At 38.3% G+C, this 20,281-nt stretch overlaps 1 protein-coding gene across 3 annotated transcripts in view; it reads right to left on the bottom strand.

The window, feature by feature from the left end:
• The window catches only part of iqsec3a (IQ motif and Sec7 domain ArfGEF 3a), a 132,100-nt gene that overhangs the window by 53,711 nt on the left and 58,108 nt on the right, over nt 1–20,281 (bottom strand). For all 3 annotated transcript variants that reach the window (XM_046873294.1, XM_046873293.1, XM_046873295.1), the window contains exons 4-5: nt 8,948–10,149; nt 1,734–1,895 (exon numbers count right to left, since the gene is read on the bottom strand). In XM_046873294.1, the coding sequence (XP_046729250.1) occupies nt 1,734–1,895; nt 8,948–10,149 (1,364 nt within the window). The remainder of the gene's footprint in view (nt 1–1,733; nt 1,896–8,947; nt 10,150–20,281) is intronic.

The raw sequence follows: 20,281 nt of genomic DNA on the forward strand, positions 1-20,281 counted from the left end.
TCCCAGGACCCAACAAATCATTTGAAAAAAAATTTGTTTTACTTTTAGGAGTGAATAGAGAAATGAAAAGGTTGCAGGATTCGCTTGGAAATGTATCTGATGCTCATTGTATATTTACTGCTGTCAATAATCCAGCATTTACAGCATTTGGCAGAGCGACTTACATTTATTTAATTCACAACCTTCCAGTGCCTTAACCACTAAGCTACCATCTCCTTTGTTGCAGCATCAGTAACTACTATTATCCTGGCAGCATCAGCATCAGAATCTACTATCTATATCTGCAACATCATGTAGGCAGCATTAGTAACTACTATTATTCTGGTCAAGATCTGGGTGGAATACATTGCTGTTTTATTCGGATTTTTATATATTAGTTCATTGGAAAAGTAAAAAAAAAAAAAATTTAACTATTAATAAAAATGTATTTTGGTAGTGTAAGAAATATTATTAAAAAAAATAAAAAACCATCACAAGCACCTCTTTTATACTACAATACCTGCTCTCATAAAGTTGGAGGATTTACCAATTTCAAATTTTCCAACAGTGATGTCCTGTAGTTTTATACTACAAATGGATTTTTCACCGGTCATAGCAAGTAGGAAAACCAAATATAGTGTGAATATTGCTCCAGCTGCACACATAATGATTCATTGTTTGTCTTACACAATCCTGCTGGTTGAAAGCAGATTTTGGCTGCATTTGCCCTTACTGTTAGAGTGACAAGGCTCCAAGGAGGCTAATTATCAAACAGCTGTCTAATATTTATAATAAGTAACCTATTGAATGAGTAAGCTTTTTCAACTGGGATTCTCTTCACTTCAACTTCTTGCACTGGCCAAAGGACTTCTTATTCCCACCACTAACTTTCCAAATTAGTTCTGCAATGCACAACACTGTTAGGGACACACTGAGGACAGAACTGCAGCATAGCCAGAAGCAGCCATGATATGTTTGTCAAGCTATTCTTGTAAGGAACCTTCAACTCACAACTCATATATTATTAATGCAGCTAATTAATGCTTTGTCTATGTCGCCAACCCTATCGGACCCTTTTCTTCATGGAAATTTCCACTAGGTCAAAATATACTGTACACACTTGGATTTGGACAATGTTGCATACCGTCACATAAACACTTATATTTCCACAAATCTACACTCACAAACACACACAGACACACACACACACACACACACACACACACACACACACACACACACACACACACACATGTATGCACACACAGCAGTGGCGTATTATTCCCTGTGCGCCTCTGTACAGACTTTGAATGCAGGGGCTCAGCTGCTGAGAAGATCTCATTAAAAGATGCCACCATTCTCTAAAACCACTGTGAAGAAAAAACTACGCTAAATGAACATCTCCAGTTCACTCAGGCAATATTCTCTCTCTCCTCTTTGTGTGTGTGTGTGTGTGTGTGTGTGTGTGTGTGTGTGTGTGTGTGTGTGTGGAAATACACACATTTGTTATTTTTTGCTTTTAAATTAATCTATTTGGCACTTTCATACTATTTCTGTTTTTACCCATCTTTACCCATCTTTCAGATCTCAAGATATATTCTTCACCCCCCAGGAACCCCACCCCACCCCACCCCACCCCACCCCAACCACACACACACACACACACACACACACACACACACACACACACATATAGTGTATGTAACATAGTTTCATATTTGTTACTATAAAGGTGTTGCATTTCAACCACTCACTCCAGAACATCTCTGTTGAAGGGTTTCTTGCTGTTCCCGAGGAACTCGCCGATCATCTGGCGGCTCAAGCCTTTCCTCTGCAGCAGAAAGTGTGCAACGCCTATTGGTGTATCAGGAATGAAACCTCGTGAGATGAGAAACTGGAGGCCTTTATCTGGATTTCTGTTTATTGAAAAAAAATTAAAATTGACAGTTATTCTTAATTGCAAAAAACATCACATAAAACATCAACAGGCCACCAGAGTGACACTAAAGTACAGTGCATACTCACAGTATTGATTAATAATCAGTGATATACATTTATGGGGAGAATTGAAATGATTGAGGACAAATACACGACATAATCTGCACATGCATCGCTATTATGCTGCAAACTTTACAGCAATTCATTATCCTAATTAGGAACCATTAGAAAGAGCTTTTCACAGTACCAGTGAAGTGTGGTGATGGAGAAGACAAAAAAGCTTATTGCAGTCAGATGGCCCTCTCTAAAAATCCCATTTTGAGCTTTCAGTATAGTGCATTAACTGTTGAATTTCTAGCTGTAATACACTACTTTTGCTCTCTAAAAGCGTGACTTCCAGTCACGAAGAAGCACTTCTGCTTCATGTGACTCCTTCCCTCTTAAAGCTGTAGTGTTTAGTGTTTTTTAATACTAATAACAACTAATAAATTAAATTATTGTCAAGTGGAGGAAATACTCTATAATATAATGTCCTTGAGATGCTGTAAATGAATACGATCCAGGATTTATTCCCCTTAGTATTTTGGAAATGATTTATTTTTATATTAATTAATTCATTATACCCCAGCTCAGATACATTATGTCTAACTTGAGGTATGACAGAAAATGTATTAGGCAGCAAATTGGGGAGTCTGTTAGTCAAAGAGTAAAGCATACTACCTGCAGAAAATGGTTTCAGGAGACACAGCTTTGTTTCTTTTTCTTACTTTGTTCTTTTATTTATTTAAGGCTTATCCTCTTTGTGCAGTGTATCATTACTCACTTGTGACATTGTTGTTAGAGTACTCATGATGGCAGCAGCGTATCAAAGCATAGGCAAACAGGAAGGTCGCCTAATCAGCTGAATTGTGCCTGTGAGCGCCCCCTGCTTTGCTGCTGCACTTGCCCATTTTAATTATTTACCTGTTTTTCTGTTTAATATACAGTATATGCTTACATACTTGAATTCAAGCAATGATTATCAAAAGGAATCTTGCCTAGGGTGCCAAAAAGGCTACAAATATCCCTACATGATAGACTGTCGTAACAGGGATGTCATGTTTGTCATATCATGTATATAGATATCGTGCAAGAGCGAGTGGTCAGAGAAGTCTGCTCACCTTGTTGTGTCTATTTTCTGCTATGTGTTTTGGCAAACAGTGTGTAATGTTTTTGTTGGTTGAGCAAAATAAGTATCACAATGGTTGTGTGAAACAATTACACATAACGTATAAGAAGCCAATTTAAATCTCTACATGGCATTTTAGAGAGGTCGATTGAGGGAGTGTGATAGTTCTATGAGTTTTGATAACAATAGAGCAACTGGTAGGTGATTTTTTATTTCCATCTTACATCAGGTACTCAGTAACTGAGTCATAATGATATGATAAATGGTTTGGAATGCAGCCATGTTTTCTTGCTAAGTGTGTATTGACTTGGCACTCACAGATGAACATAATCCTTTATCACCAAACCACAATAAGAAATGCTCTCCCACAAATATCGTTTACAAGCTTTTTTTCAGCAGAGAGGTTGAGAAGTGAGGATTGCATTTAAATACTGTGTCTACACTGTATTGTACACTGTCGCCACTGGCTTGCTCATCAGGGACAAACTTACACTTATAAAGAACATATTCATTTTTATCACCATATTATCTGTGTAAAGCTGCTTTGAGACAATGTTTATTGTTTAAAGCACTATACAAATAAAAAACTTATCAAATTTAATTTAATTACACTGTATAGCCAAAGGTTCAGCATGTGGACACCTGAACATCACAACCAGGTATGCCTTTTGGAACTCCCTTCCCAAACCATGGAGTTGAAATCCTGTCTATGGTGCTAGAACAAGTTCTACTTTCCTGGGAAGGATGTCCTTTTTTTTTAACGCCACTAATATGTCGCTTAGGGGATTTAAGCTTATTGAGCTGCAAGAGCATTAGTGAGCTTGGACACTGATGTTGGGCAGAAAAGCCTTGTCTAGAGTCAGTTTTCAGTTATTCTCAAAGGTTGAAGCCTTGAGCAGGACACTCAAGTTCATATAATGCACAGGAGCATTGTTATGATTGAACAGTGTTTGGTTTTTAGCTTTGTGGCAACAGTTTAAAAAAAAAAAAACATATAGGTGTAACAATCATAAATTATATTTTGCAGGAGAGAATTAACTTAATATCATAACTACAGAATTGACCGCTTTAAGCACAAAGTGAAAGAAAGGATTTGTATGGTGATTGTGAACAGCATGTTTCACACACACCGAGTTCCACATTAATCTGTTTTATCAGTAACCTAATGCAGGAATGCAGGATTTGTTTTCTAGAGATGGCATATGATATCCATTCTTATGCTGGACATATTTGGACACATTTCGACAGCCCGCCATCAGACATTTACTGCTGGCCACTCATCTTGTATACCGTAATCCAGCTTTCCTGCTCTCTATTACACAAAATGGCCTTTTGCATGGCGTTGTTGCAAGATGATGGGCATGCTCTGACAGTTTATGAACAGGGAGATCCATTTAATCCCGGAGAATAGCTTCTTGTATTTTACACCAGTCAAATACATTGAGTCATACTGCCAGCCTGTATATGATTCAGTAAAAAAGAAGTGTGCATTTGTTTTGTTTTGTTCACAGTGAATGTTTTCTTTGCATATCCCAGCAATACTCATAGCTGGGGTCAGAGCGCAGGGTCAGTCATGATACGGCGCCCCTGGAGCACTGAGGATTGGGCCCAAAAATGGCAGTTTGGCGATACCAGGGCTTTAATCCCAGACCCTCTGGTCAGTAATCCAAAGCCTTAACCATTTGTGCTGATACATTGACAGTGTAACTACTCAGTACTTAGCTTGGATTGTGTTTTTCCTGAAAAATAAAATAAAAAAGTGTTTTCCTGGTGGGAAAGCCTTGCACTTTACTCAAATTCTTCAGACCTTGTCATTCTTAAAGTAGCGCAACCCCATGCTATGTGCCAGTAAGATTTTTCTGTGTTCTATATCTTTCTTGTTTCCTCATTTACTTTGCTAATGAGGCTTGTCCACCTTTTCACACTTTTCCATTCTCTCTCACACACCCATTCTTTTTTCTTTTCCTCTACGAACTATTCCCTGTCTCCGCCTTTCCACCTCTGCTCTTGCACTAATGTTTTATTCAGAGCTAACGCTTGGGAACATCTACATTTAAGACAGAGTGGAAGTAAAAAAAAAAAAAAAGATACCTTCCTTGCCTGGAGTGCACTTTCAACTTAAAGCAAGTTGTTTTTCTAGTACCACTCTATATACACTTGTGTATACAAACCTGAGAATATACTTCATATACTAGCAAAAGACACCAGGAATATGTTCCCGAGGATTATTTTACAGGAAAGCAGTTACCCTCCTCTGACACAAGAACACGTGCATGCATCTAGTTTTTCTACCTTTGGGGAAACATTTTATTCTGTTCTTCTTGTACATTGAATGAAAATGTAGAGAACAAGACACTGATTAACATCTCGACAGTTATTCCTCCTTTGACATCCTCTATCTATGGAACCACTTACGCACACCCATAAACACACAGACACGTCCAACCCAACTCATCCTTCATTTATCTCTTCGCAAACTTAATTAGCTAATACGAGGAAGAGAATCAGGCTACACTGTTGACTCCAATAATCCCTGAATGTTTTCTTAGCCATCACACACACACACACACACCTGCTTTAGATGCAGCTGCAGCCCAAGTATTAGACTGAAGAAATAAAGTACTGGAACTAATGAGACTCCATCTCCCTTACTCTTGTTCCTTCTCCTTCTGCTTGTCTTTCTTTCTCTCTCTCTCTCTCTCTTTCTGCCTCCCTTTATCATATCTGCTCACTTTGATTATGCAGCTCCTGCTTATCTCCTGCTGTGCAAGAAGCAAAAAAAGGTAAAACTGGTAAAAAAAATAAAAATAAAAAAAGGGATCAAGTTAAGTTTGCCTTGTTTGTTTCTAAAGCTGCAAAAGTGCTTTGTCAGGAATTTGCACAGTGCATCAGGCTATATAGAGTAGTGGCAGAAGGATTGTTAAAGGGCCAGAGCCATATGTCCTTTTTACTGTGCCTCTTTTGTTTTTACTGCTCCCTGCCATGCTGGAAAAACCGCTGCAAAAGAGCCATTAAGCGCGGCATTTTTCTAACCACATGCGGGGTGCAATGTGGCACAGCTTGGCTTTGCTCACAAACACAGTGATCTGGACAACTTGTTTCAACTTAAAAAAAACTGGACTAAAGGGATTTTCAAAAAGGCATCCCTTTCATTTAATCATGTACAGTATACAGTAATTTCTGCTTTACCGCGGTTCGAATCTCGCGCCATCTGGAGTATCGCAGAATTGCGTTTGCCACATAGCTAATTAGTTTGGCTTGTGTTACCGGTCTCACGTGGATAGCACAATAGACCAAAAAACTAGGGAATTGTTTTATGGAGATTTATGTTAAAATAATAAAATAATAAAAATATAATTATTAATTATAAAATGAAGTAAAATGTTAATAAAGTATAGTACTGTATACATAAAATTGCATTTTTAGGGTGGTGTCCGTTTATCGCGGGCGGTTTTGGAACGTAACCACCGCGATAAACGGGGGATTTCTGTATTACACTTCTATCCAAACAGAGGCAAGCTGAACCTTAAATGATGAGTACTACTGTAGTTCTCCATATGTTAGATGTCTATTTGGCTGTGTTCTCGCATCTTTAATCTATATCTGTTTGCTTAATCAGAATGTACTCCTAATTTTTAACCACCCGATCACTGTCCGTAGGGTAGCAGTTTTGACAATGGCCAAGGTTTTACACCACTAGCTAATTAAAAGCTCACTTTTCTTCCTTCATTGTTTTGTTTTTTTGTTATTTTATTGTTGTTATTTTTTGTGGTGGTGGAGGAGCTTTTTTTAAATGACATCTGTTTTCTGTTTTTCTATGAGTTCTCGAATTAGGGATGCAGTATTTAAAAACCTTTATAAAACCTTTGCAAACTAATATTTTGAATTTTCTATATTTTTCAAATATATCACATAGTGAGGTTTTGAATTGAGCTGCAGATATTTTTTTATCTGCAATATGCATTACATAAATTACCATTTAACATACTCTTGGTTTATCCCAGGATGATAGAAGGTCTCTGATGCAGTAATTGTTGCTTTCAAATTTTCTAAATGCTGCTTAAATTATTTCCAAGGTCCCATTGATTTGTGCCAAATTATTTTACCAGTCTTATCAATTGATCACACTATTCCAACATGGATTATTTTTTCAACAATCTAGCTTTTTATTGTCTTAAGCTCAGCCCGGTAATCAGAAATAATGCTTCCTTTATATAAAAAAGGGAACATACAGGGATTTAAAAAATCAGAAATTGATTAATCAACACTTTCTTTATAAGCTGCAAAACAGACCTGCAGGAGTGCAGGTGTAGGACAGGAGTCATTCGTCTCTGACATAAACTGACTATGATGACAGCCCAGTGTCTGTTCCTGGCACACAGAGGGTAATGCCAAAATAATTCTTACCTCAAGCCACATGAGTCAGCCTGCCCTCTAAGACCCATGCTGCCATCCCTAGCGAGGATGATACACCGTGGATTACTTCCAGCACAAAGAGCATTCATTAAAATGGAGGAACTGCATGTTTTTGTATGCAGGAGTGGGAGCCGAATGAGTAAAAAAATGCAACTGGGAGCTTAGAAATCTAGGATTAAGGCCACCGGGAAAAAGGAGAAGTGCCATGTCATCTTGAAACTTTTTCAGCTCTCATGATGGCCGTTTCCAGAGCAGGCGGAAGAACTTTTAACTACCATGGCAAGATTACTGGCCAGCATTAATAGAATGACTAATGAGAAATCGAACAGGGAATTGCTCTCTCTCACTGACCTTATGTTAGACCAGAGTTGATAGAGAGCTGAGGCTCGGGGGGGGGTGACAGGCTTAGCCAAATGTCTCATCCAACAACAAATTGCAGTAGACTAGATATCCAAATGACTGCTGCCTTACTTCAATTTACTTTTAACGATTCTTAGTGTTTCTCCAAAATCGAACCATCTTATCAATCGATGCCTGCATCTATAATTATTCTCCGAATCTCTGTCTTACCATAGGGCTGCTAATCAGCTAATAACATGCTTGTTTAAGCCATTAAGGCTCAGGTGGATACTCAACAATATTCTTATGTTTCTAAGGCGATTAGCATAATTGCCTTCATGCATGAGGTTATGTTCTTTGGAGTGTAAGCCCATAAAATCTTCCATCAATCTGACACATATGCAAATACAGAATATGACAAATGAGCATTTTTTACAAAATAGCCTGATTTTAATTATTTAATACTATTTTAACATGTTTTTCTTAGAACAAAGATTTTGTCTTCCATCTTATTCTAATTTTAAAGGGCTAAAGTTTCATATTAGAGCTATTTTAGCATTATCAGGCAACGCTGAATAACCTGCTAATGAATGTGTATGTGTGTGTCATCATTTTAATTGAAGGATCAGAGGCACTGATACTCTGTCTGCGTGCAAATCTTCAATTAAATAGGAACTGACCATGCAGACGTGGGAATAGACAAGCCATATTTGGATAGAAGCAGAGCTATTTATAGAGGCTCAGGCAAACCCAAAGTGACAGGCATTTGGGAAGAGGGGGGTAAATCACAGCTGGGGATGAGTGTGTGTCTGCTGACAGAGAGAAACAGACTCAAGGGAAAGCGGTTAAAAGAGAATGTGTAAATAAAATTGAGTAACACTGTAAATAAAAATGTTATGTGTGTGTCTCTGTTATTAATTTCTGATTATCTAATCCAAGCTGGAATATATGCCTTGAAATCTTGCATCAGTATTTGGTGTTATTTCATAGAACTTCACATACTAATCAGCCTGAGGATCACTTTAATTTCTAGATAGAACAAGTGCACCAAAGAGTAAACAAATAGTGTAATGGAAAAGTGAAGAAAGTTCCCCAGTGACTACTTACACATTGAAGAGGTTGAGACCAATACGATATAGGCGTTTGCGCATGACATCTGTGGAGAGGGTAGGTGATTTGCAGCTGCTTGGGTTCTCACAGTGGTAGCGTGGCAGGCTGAGCATCATAGTCTGCAGTGCTTCCTTGGATGAGGCCTCAGAAGCTGAGCGGGCAGATGTTGATGTACTGCTGCTGCTCATCTGCTCTGAGCTATTGTCAGCTGGGTCTGAAAGTTGTCGCTTGGCCTCCAGAACCTCAACAGTAGGGGCCACTGGAATCTGTCCTACTGTAGGTATGGCCTCTTCTGTTGTCTCCACGGGGAATGCAACCTCTGGCACTGGAGCCTCTGTCTTCTCCAAGGCAAGAGGTGGTAGATCTTCTTCAAATTGCTCATCGCAGGGTGGAGGTGCTGGGAAATCATTATCTGGTATTTCTCCAAAATCTGACTCTGGAGGAGGAGGAATTGGTTCCTGTGGAGGTGGGGGGTGTTCTATGAGTTTTGTTTCTTCTACTGGGGGCTGTTTAAGGGTCTCGGTCACTGTAGCCCCCTGCTGCACACAGTTTCCAAGGGATACTGATGTGGAGGACTCCCTGACAGAGGAGGACACGTGGAAACTTTGACTGTCAATTTGCACTGTCACATCCCGAAAGGCCATCATTAGCTTGCTGGCATTACGGGGCATGTTATCTGCATTGTCTCCTAACACTGTACCACTCGGGAGGGTGGTCTGGTCCAGGGTACCACTCTCCCCAACAGTTACAGCCACTGTTGGTTTGCAACCTGCAGTGGCAAAGGCTTCAGAACTAAACTGATAGGTGCTACCCTCCTGCAAAGAGCACATGGTCTTCATGCTCCAGTTGCTAAGGGCATCATCAATGGACTTGGCTAGTGACTGTACCTGTTCTGTAAAGGAGTCTTCTAGGTCTGTGAGACTGCCACCCACAGTGACAGGAAGTGATGGGGACCGGACCAGAGGAATACCTGCAACGGAGCAGCCTTCGGCCAGTGCCCTCTCAGCTGAGAAGCCCTCAGCATTTTGAACACGCACCTTGCGCAGGGAGATTCGACGAGGAAGCCGGCTCTCCAGCAGGGAGTTGCGGATTTTCTCAAAGTTCTTGCTGAGTTGGTACTGGCGGAAGGCTGTTTGGATTTTGCAGGCAGCACGACGCGAGATGAGGTGGCCCCCATATTTGTGCTCTAACATTTCGATCTGCAGAAACAGAGAGAAATAAGGAAGAGGAGACATCAACAGTGATGTGACGGCACATATGAGTAACAGTAGTCATTCATTAGGACTACAAATCCTGAAAACAAATTTAAAGAGCAGATTATAACTGCATAAAAGAGAACCAACAGTGAAATTAGAGAAGAAAAAAAACATTCAAGAACAAAAATATATACACTGACTAGGCATAACATTATGACCACCTGCCTAATATTGTGTTGGTCCCCCTTTTGAGGCCAAAACAGTTCTGACTGTCGAGCATTAACAAGATTAATTTCTTAAAGATATTATTGTACATGTTTATTCAATTTAAAGTAAAGTGTATGTGAACGCTTCAGTAACATGACTTCTCCATCATTTTATCAGCCAGTAATTGAAAAAAAAAAAAAACGTATTTAAAAAAAAACAAAAAATATTTTGTGTAGGTTTCGAATAATTTAATGATTTCAATTAAATGAATGGTTTTTTACTATCTGTACTAGAGTATTTGTCTGCTAATTCTCATAGTGGTGTTACTAGATGAAGTCTGATTTTTTATTTGAAATCTGACTTTTTCTACATAGCCTCATAGTTTTTCCTTAATTTGATTAGAACTGGATGAAAAAAATGTAGACTGAGATTTGTGGTTTAAAAAAGATTTTTTGCAGATATCAGATTTTGACAGTGTTGTGCCAAATATTCAACACAAAAAACCTAACTAATAAGAAGCACAATAATAACAGATCAAACCATGTATCATTCAAGGTACAGTATATTCCCACCTAATGCTATGAGTTCCCAGGATAGACTTTTTAACTGATGTAGTCTGCTTCAGCAATTAAAAATTAACCCAAGTTTCACATTGGCTACCAAGAAGGAAGGGATTGGGGTGCAGCATCATGTCATGGATTCCTATGGCTGGTAACAAAGTTTCAGACAAAAAGGGCAATGCCAACAATAATGGTGGTTGTTCAGGTTGCCATGAAAGTTTCAGATGGATTATTCATTGGTGAAAGCAGTTAAAAAACAAATAAAAAACACAGTGATAACCATTAAACTGCATGCTCTCATTAACCATTCTCAAATTATTACAAACACTCAATCACTATACATTTGAAAGGTAGCTAAATATGAAGCTGAAGTGGAATGCTGCAGAGCATGAGCATGCATGAGCAAGTAGATTACCACGTTTGTCTTATAAAATAATGCCTTATTCCTTTATGTGAACAATCTTTTTGTGAGTAAATTTGGTGACAGTTCAAATAAATAAATAGGTGGACCTGGAACTGTCTACTTTTAGATTATAGGACATAGCAGTTCATGACATTTGTCATTTTAGAGAACCTAATCTCTTTTAATCAGCTTGTTTTCTCATGTAGTCATTACTAAGAGATGAACATCAAAAGACAAAATAGGTTTCCATTCAGGAACTCGAGCTGCGTCTAAAGGCTTTGGGAATTAACCCGATTGTTCACACTCTCAAATAATGTGTGTAATCGGTGAAAAACTGGTCACCGTTTTTTTCATCTAGTAAATTAGGTGAGCTATTTCTGACACCCGTGTAACAACCACCACGTCGGTGTCTTCCCTTTTTTTCACTGAGGTGTCCAGGTCATGGGTTAAGCCTTTTTCAGCCAGCCCCTTTACCCCCGGTTCTACTGTGTACTGTGTAAGACCCCAACATTACCCACGAAGCCCCTACACAATACTTTACCTCTTGTGGGTAAAGCCTATGCTATGGCAGGTCAAGCCGTTGCATCCCTGCACACCATGGCGGTGTTGCAAGCATATCAGTCTGACCTGCTGCATGGTCGATTAACCCTGCCACCCTCGGTGCTTCATGGCACGGTCAGCTCCAACGAGCTCTCTCCTTGGTCTCCACCCGGCATTGTTGTGGTCCAGGAAAACTCACCACCTCTCGAAAGACTCTGGTCATGGAACAGGAAGTAAACACTCTACTGAGGAAGGAGGCCATCGAAGGAGGTCCCTCCATCAAAACGAGAGTCCGAGTTCTACAGCCGGTACTTCATAGTTCCCCAAAAGGACAGAGGGTTGGGTCCCATCTTAGATTTACTTCAGCTGAACCGCTCTCTCATGAGACTCAGGTTCAAGATGCTGATCCTCAAGCAGGTCGTGCTTCAAATCAGATGCGAGGACTGGTTTGTCACGGTTCGCTTTCAGGGCCGAAGCTTACCAATAATGGGTTCTTCGATTTGGTCTTGCCCTTTCACCCCATACCTTCACAAAATGTGTGGCTTCAACAATTCGTCGATGTAGTTGAATGACGACGATCAATCCAAGCTCAATCAGAGCAGTTGGCGGTCCTTGGCATAGACATGTCGTTCTCACCCACATAAAGGCGCTGGGGGTTCGGCAGAACGCCGGGAAGAGTATGCTTTCTCCATTACAGAGACCTATCTCGGTGTCATATGGGATTCAACTACTTTGCGCACATTGCGCACACATCTCTCCCCTGCCCGCATGGCCATTCTTACGGCCGTCAGGAAGGTCAAAGAAGGGCAGCCTCCAACTGTCCAGCAGTTCCAGGAACTGCTAGGGCTTATAGCAGCTGCATCCAGTGTGATTCAACTTGGCCTGCTGTACATAAGACAGCAGGAAAATTCAGAAATTCAGGAGAAATTTGGAAGAGCCCAGGTGGATCTGTTTGCGTCTTGAAAGATGTCGCACTGTCCCCTCTGGTTGTCCCTTACTCCTCGCTGGGGCTGGATGCCATGGCTCAGGCGTGGCTGAGGCTGCGTCTGTATTTCTTTCTCCTTATCGCGCTGCTTCCAGGAGTTCTGGAGAGAGTTCGCCTGGGTGGAGTACGTCTCCTCCTGGTAGCTCCAAGGTGGCCTAGCAAACCATGGTTCATAGACCTGGTAGGTCTCCTCGAGCACCCTCCATGGAAGATTACTCTGAGGAGGGCTCTCCTTTACCAGCTTGGGGGTGCCATATTTCACCCCCGCCCAGAGCTGTGGAGGCTGTGGCCCCTGAGGGGGCACAGCTCCGAGGTTCTGGTCTCTCCACCAAGGTGGTAGAGACCATTCTCTACTCCAGAGCTCCCTCCACGAGTGGGTCGTATGCCTCCAGGTGTTGTCTGTTCTGCTCATGGTGTGAGCACCACCAACTGGATCCAGTTCACTGCCCTGTTGGTTCAGTGCTGGATTTCCTCCAGGGAAATTTCACCAAGGGGTTGGCTCTGTCCACCCTAAAAGACTACGTGCCCACAATTTTGGCTGTGACAGTCACCGGTGACGGCCAGTGTCACAGTGTGAAGGCCAGTACACACATTATTTCAGAGCGTGAACACTTAGGAGCGTTCCCAAAGCATTTAGACGCATCGTCATGATCCCTCAGGGAACTAGGGTTACATTCGTAACCTAGAGACGTTCTTTCATTTGAAAATTGTCAATTATAATAATAATAATACAAAATTTGAAAAAGGAATAATCAGGTATTTTTGCTTCTGACTTGGTTCATTTCCTTAATATGTATGTACATTTCATAACTTTCATAACTACAGTATGCTTATTAATTTGCTGGTCAACCATATGTGGAACAATATGTTCTTAACATCAAAGAAAAATAAGGTCATGCTTTAAAAGTTTTTTAATGCTCATGAACACAATAAATCTGACTAAATGATGCTTAAAACATCGGTAGAAATCATTATATGTTTAATCATTTATACGTGAGATGATTATATGGGACATGATGCGATTTTCATATCAGTATATTAATATGTGCTGCATAAAGATTTTCTTATTTTAGAATATTTTAATTTCTCTAAAAAATTAAACTAAATGAAGCCATGATTATAAGCTGTTTTGAAATATGAAAATAAATGTTTTAAAATGTGAAAATGTTTCTTGATGGAACAACAATTGTTTTTTTTTAATAGTCAATACAGCAAAGAAGTTGAAATTAACTACATTGTTGGACAACATTGATCAGTGATTGAAATTTGGGAAACAATGGAAAATAATCAAATGGCCATTGGGTCACTGATTGGCCATTAGGAACATAAGCTCACTCAAGTGCAACTAAGTTTGTGCTCTATACCAAACCTGATTTCTAAAGGCAGCAACTGTATCAGAAAGCTGAATGAAGAGCAGACAAGTTTTGTTGCTGGGTGTGTTTCTATTTTTTCTTTCATTTTTTTGTAAGTCATTAAGTTCTAAAAATTTAGTGAATCTCATGGCTAATTGTGGGCAATATAGAATATCCAAAGTTATGAAAAATAAAAGAAAGCAGTGTAATCCTGATTTGATGATGTACAAACCAACCATTATTTTAGTGAAGTCTTATACATTATTGGAATGTATCTTGAGCTAAACCATAGTATTACATCAATAAATCTTATAGCTGTCTATGGTATTCATTCTCCTCTAATAGAAACATACATAGTAAAATAAGCTTTACTGTGCTATTCTGTAAAGAATTGATTAAACTTTTCACATTGTCAAACCATCAGACCATCAAAAGACCTAGAGGAGCATCCAAATGACTCAGAAGAGTAATTACCTCTGCAAATGTGTATTTCAGCTTGTATCCTGTAGGAAAGTAGGGTATGTGCGGAATACTAAGATATTTGTGATGGTTCAACCATGTGGGGTTCAGTCGTCTCTTTTTACAAAATATGTCTTGAGTCATGAGCATTATTCCTCCTGACTGGCAAAACCTGCCTAGAACATTCATTGTGTTTATCTGGAAATTTCTATAGCCCATATTTAATGTGACAAAGCATTGAAACTTTTGTGGGGGGAAAAAAAAACAGGAAATTAATTTAATTAGCATACAGGAAATTAACATTACAGAAAATACTGGGGACAAAAGAAAAGCGAGTGATTCTAATAACCTGAGGTTGTTTGTGGGAGCTGAGTCTCACACACACATTAAAATTCAGATGTGAATTCACAGAGGTGGTCCTAAACACTAGATGGGGCTCAGAAGGGCGCCTGGTTGATTAGTAAAGTCATATCGGATAATTTGTTTTTGTGCTCCATGGGAAACCTGTGGCAAAATGGCAAATATAACAGGGCAGAAATTGAATAACGTCTCTGCCATTCACTTGTGTTCTCCATGAAACATAAAAAAAACCCCTGAATATTCCAGTGCCTAAGAGAAATGTGTGTGTGTGTGTATATATATATATATATATATATATATATATATATATATATATATATATATATATATATATATATATAGTATAAATAAATAAATATAAGTAAAACTGCAACAATGGCATTTGAACAGATGGTGGACAGGATGGTGGAGTCAAAGCAGCAGTCAAAACTTCTTAATATTTAAGAAATACATTTTATTTTTTTAGTTTCATAAGCAAGTAAAGGTGCTGTTTTGCATTCCTCTTTAAATATGTGGATCCCCAAGTACTTGATGCTGGAGACACTTCAGTCCAATTGATGTAAATGGCACAATGACTGCTGTATTTAGGTTTCTATAAGTCCATAATAAGCTTTTTTGCCCTCTTGTTTTGAGGGTAAAGATGTTGGCATAGCACCATGCTGTTGACACAAGCAGCAAGGCTTTGAATCTCATCCGTGTGGCAGACTCATTATTATTGCTGATGTGACCTACCACTCTGTTATCATCTGCATACTCGATGATGCTGGAGTTATGCAGAGGCACACAGTCATGGGTATACAGGGTGTAAAGCAGAAGACAGAGTGTACAAGTGTTCAGGATGAGGGTATAGGAAATCGCCAAAGACAATACAGACTTATTAGTTAGGAAGTCCCTAATACAATTGTTCCAATAGAATGCCATAATTGTCAACCTGTTTAGGTGCTAGACAAACTGTTGGGGGTTGTAGCATTAGTGGCAAGCTTGCTATAAATGACCTATCCAGTTGACCAAAGCATTTATTTTTAATAGGAGTGAGTTCAACAAAGGAGTCATTCAAACACACTGGAGTAGAATGCTTAAACATTGGTGTAATAGTCCTTGTTTAAAGGCATGTGGGTACAGTTGCCTGGGCCAGTTACAGTTTAAAGATGTCAGTTTGACCTTTGCCAGATGACAGCACATGCCCTGAGCACACTTCCCTGCTTGACATTAGGGCCAGAAGCCTTATGTGCATCCATTCTGCTAAGTGCTGAATGCATATCTGATTTGGAGTCTCGATTCGTTTCAGCAGTAGGTGGACCCCAGAGTTCATGCAAGGCTTCTGATTCAGGAAGATTGTTTGAGGGTCGTAACATTCTGTATATTCTTCTTAACATGAGCCATAGTAGTTTGCAAGTCTAAATTAACCAAAAATGTACCCATGGTGATGCAGTGAAGATGCAGTATCCTCTCTGAAGGCTTTACAAATTGGATTGATATTTCTTCATATGTGTTTTATTTATTTGTATTTGTATTCTGATACAAAGATACAAAATGATGTATGTGAAATGTGAAAGCCAAAAGAAAGGGAGTCAGAAAGAGTGGTTTACTGCTGTAAATCCATCCTGTTCGTTTTGCTTTTGATCACTTTGTCTAGCATCGACCGAGAGAGAGAGAGAGATCATTCCGGAAGTGGCGTGGGGGGTCAGAGACATGGAATATAGCACTGACATCACTCTTTTCTAATCAGCAGAGCAAATTTAGCCTGACAGCTCGATCAGTGTTCCATCTAAGCAGACTACCACTGTCCCACTAGAACATGACTTTATTTTTACTTAAATGACACATCTAGTCTTGGCTTTAAGTAAATTGATGGGGACACAATTTTTATACTTTTGCTGCTGTTTTTCTTTCCTCTGAAATAAAGCAATCACAATGTGACTAAAGTGTTTACTTTCTGTTAAATCTTTTACGTAGTTCGCTCATTTTTAAAGGCTCCAAAGAAATTAGACATACAATTAAATATAAAAAAAAGACTAATTTTTGAAAATCAAGTGCAAATACTGACAGCATCTCAAACACCCAAGATGTTGGGTCGCTTATGTTTGAAATAAAAAATATTCTGCTCCACTACATATCACTCGATGTACACTTCCTTTTATTGCATAGTAGTACAACTTATGTGGAATTTGTGGATGTTTATTTTACATTACCAAATAATTTTAAGCTATATATTATTAATATATGGAAAGGGATACAAAAGACACTCCTGTGCTTAGGGACTCTCCAGATGGCAGGTGTGTGTGCACAGGTGGGATTGTAAATAAAAGATAAAGATAATGGTGTCATCATTGTACAATGATTACAAAACAAATTATTTTGCTTTGTTATGTTTAAGTCTATTAAGTTCTGGGAAAAAAAAATATTTTTTACATGTGAAATCTGCATTCATTTAATTTGCTTTCATTTTGTCATGCAGGGCATGCTGATTTATTTTCTATATCTGATTTATTACATAATCAATATTTTTTACATGCAATCATTTAGATATGTTCATATCTCACATGTAATGTGTGTGAAATTGTCATCAGACTTTTTACAGGTAATATATATATATATATATATATATATATATATATATATATATATATATATATATATATATATATATATATATATATTTATTATTATTATTTTGTATCTATAAGTTGTAACTATAAAAAATATATATATATATATATATATATATATATATATATATATATATATATATATATATATATATATATATATATATGCGATTACTTTTGTTTGGGAAATGGGAAAAAAAACGCTTTCAATAGAAAAGGTCAAACGAAATACAGTGTGCTCCGGAAGATTTAATCTCTTGCCCTCTACGTTTAGCTGATATTGGTTTCTAGCTAAATGAAGCCCAGATACCATCGCATTCTCACTTTGTTTTTTTTTTACTTATTATTCTTCCCACAGATTTCTGCCCTTTTTTTTTAAACACCAAACCATTTTAAATATCTATGTTCTCAAGGCACTGTACCAATAGGCCTTAACACTATCCTTTCACTCAATTCATATCTGCAAATTGGTCATAATCTTATAACAAAGAAAAGTAGTTGCTAAGTCTAATATATTCACATTGTTGTAAGCTTATCTCACTAGTTTTCTCTTTCCATTTTTGGTGCTTGACATTAATTCCTTATTTGCACTGATGATGTGTATCTCATGAATGCATGTATATTTATGAGCTGATCAGCATGGGACGTGATAATCAAAGGTCTCGTTGCGAGGCTACGCTGGATTTTATTAGCATCCACAGGTAATTATGCAGAGGGAATAGGGTTCTCTGTAGGCTTCTTGCAGGCCACATCTCGGGTCACAAAAACTCAACTAGCAGCAAGGCTGTATACCTAAGGGAACTAGTTCTGTTTACTTGGAAGGCCTGATGGGATCAAAGGTACATAAATGTTTGATCTATAAAAAACTTTCTTAGAAATGGTACGGAAATGAAATTATGTAGGCATCACAGTGGTGTCTCATGGCTCTAGTGTTTCGTTCGATCCCGAGCTCTGTGGGGTTTTGCATGTACTTTCTAGGTCTATGTTAGTTATTCCAGGTGCTCTGGTTTCAATTCACCCACAAACACTATTGGTAGCTGGATTGGCTACTCAAAGATTGTGTGCCAGGGTTAAATATAATGGCCATTGACAGGAGACTCTAACTAACACTTAACATTCTGAATGCAGAACACTAAACTGATGATGATGTCTGCACTTACAATGAAGAATTTGAGGTACACTGGGTGAACAAACACCCAAAACAAGTGGGGCATTGAAATGGAGGGAGAGGAGAATACTGTAAAACTGTAAAAGTGAAAAACCATAAACCTGAAAAGAAAGATTGTATGTCACATTCTTTAATCATTGTATTAGTACATTAAATAGCATTTTTGTTCATGCCTGGGATTAAACCAATATACTCCAAGTCTTAAAATAAATGTTTAGGTAATGCATCTTTTAGTTAGAAAGTAAAAGCCAGTATAATGCATCTTTGGAGGAAGGTTCAGACACTTCCACGAAAGATATCTGTTGCAAATAAAGACTGTTTTGATTCTAAGCATGACAAATGGGATGAATGCACTCAAGCACCAATCTAATACCCGATTTAGAGCACAGTGCTGATCACATCACTTCACAATTGTTGAAAAACACAAATGTGGATAGAATTTAATTACGTTCATTAATGCTAGACTTCACAGTGCTTCATTTACATTGCATTAACTTAATCATTAGATTCATTCATATGACAATCACACCCATATTTAGTTCTTCCCACAAAGTTGAAGGCACTCAATCGTTTAGAAGTCATTATATGGTGTAGCATTAAGATTTTCCTTCACTGAAACAAAGATGTCCAAATCGGACACGGTTGGCCAAGTTTGCCAAGGTTGGAATACTAAACATTTGTGAACACATTTGAGATGAACTGGAATGCTGACTGAAGGCAGACCTCCTCACCCAATGCTTTTGTGACTAAAAAAGAACAAAACTACCCACAGCCACACTTCAAAATATAGTGAAAAGCGTTCTCAGAAGAGTGGAGTTTATTGTAATGGCAAAGAAGACTAAATCTGGTGTGCGATCTTAAAAGGGTCCATTTGGGTGAAAAACTAGTGCATAAAAATGCTCACCATATCTTTACAAAAAGAGAAAAACTAGCAGAAAGATACACTTATAGACCACACACTTAGCACTTATACTGCATAACATAGTTAATTTCAGATCTCTATTTGAAAATCGTACATTGAGCATTTTTCTATTAATAAGAATAATCTAACCAGATACTAATAAACTGAAATATACAAGAAATGGGATCATTTTATATTAGCCTTTGTAACAATAACCTATATTTATTAGGTCAAGCAATTTTGATAGTGTGACAAATATAAATTTGATATAAAACCACAAGTACAAAATCAGACCATGACAACTTTTATGCGATATATGAATATTTACACATTGATATAATTACCTAAACAGTGATGACTAAAAAAGCATTGAGAGCATTGCTGTAGTAAAAGTGTCCAAGAAAACCTGGTTTATTGTGAGGATCTTCCACTGATATATTTATTCAAATTTAACAACTCCTGTTACCCCTAAGGCCAACAATGTTGATATTCCTACTCTCCTAGGGACATTTGCCCCACCAAAACATATGTGCCGACATGCACAAACACACTATACTGATATACTGATGAATAACTGATATACACCCATAT

This window comes from Silurus meridionalis, chromosome 18, assembly GCF_014805685.1.
Source record: "Silurus meridionalis isolate SWU-2019-XX chromosome 18, ASM1480568v1, whole genome shotgun sequence".
In the NCBI taxonomy this organism is placed as follows: domain Eukaryota; kingdom Metazoa; phylum Chordata; class Actinopteri; order Siluriformes; family Siluridae; genus Silurus; species Silurus meridionalis.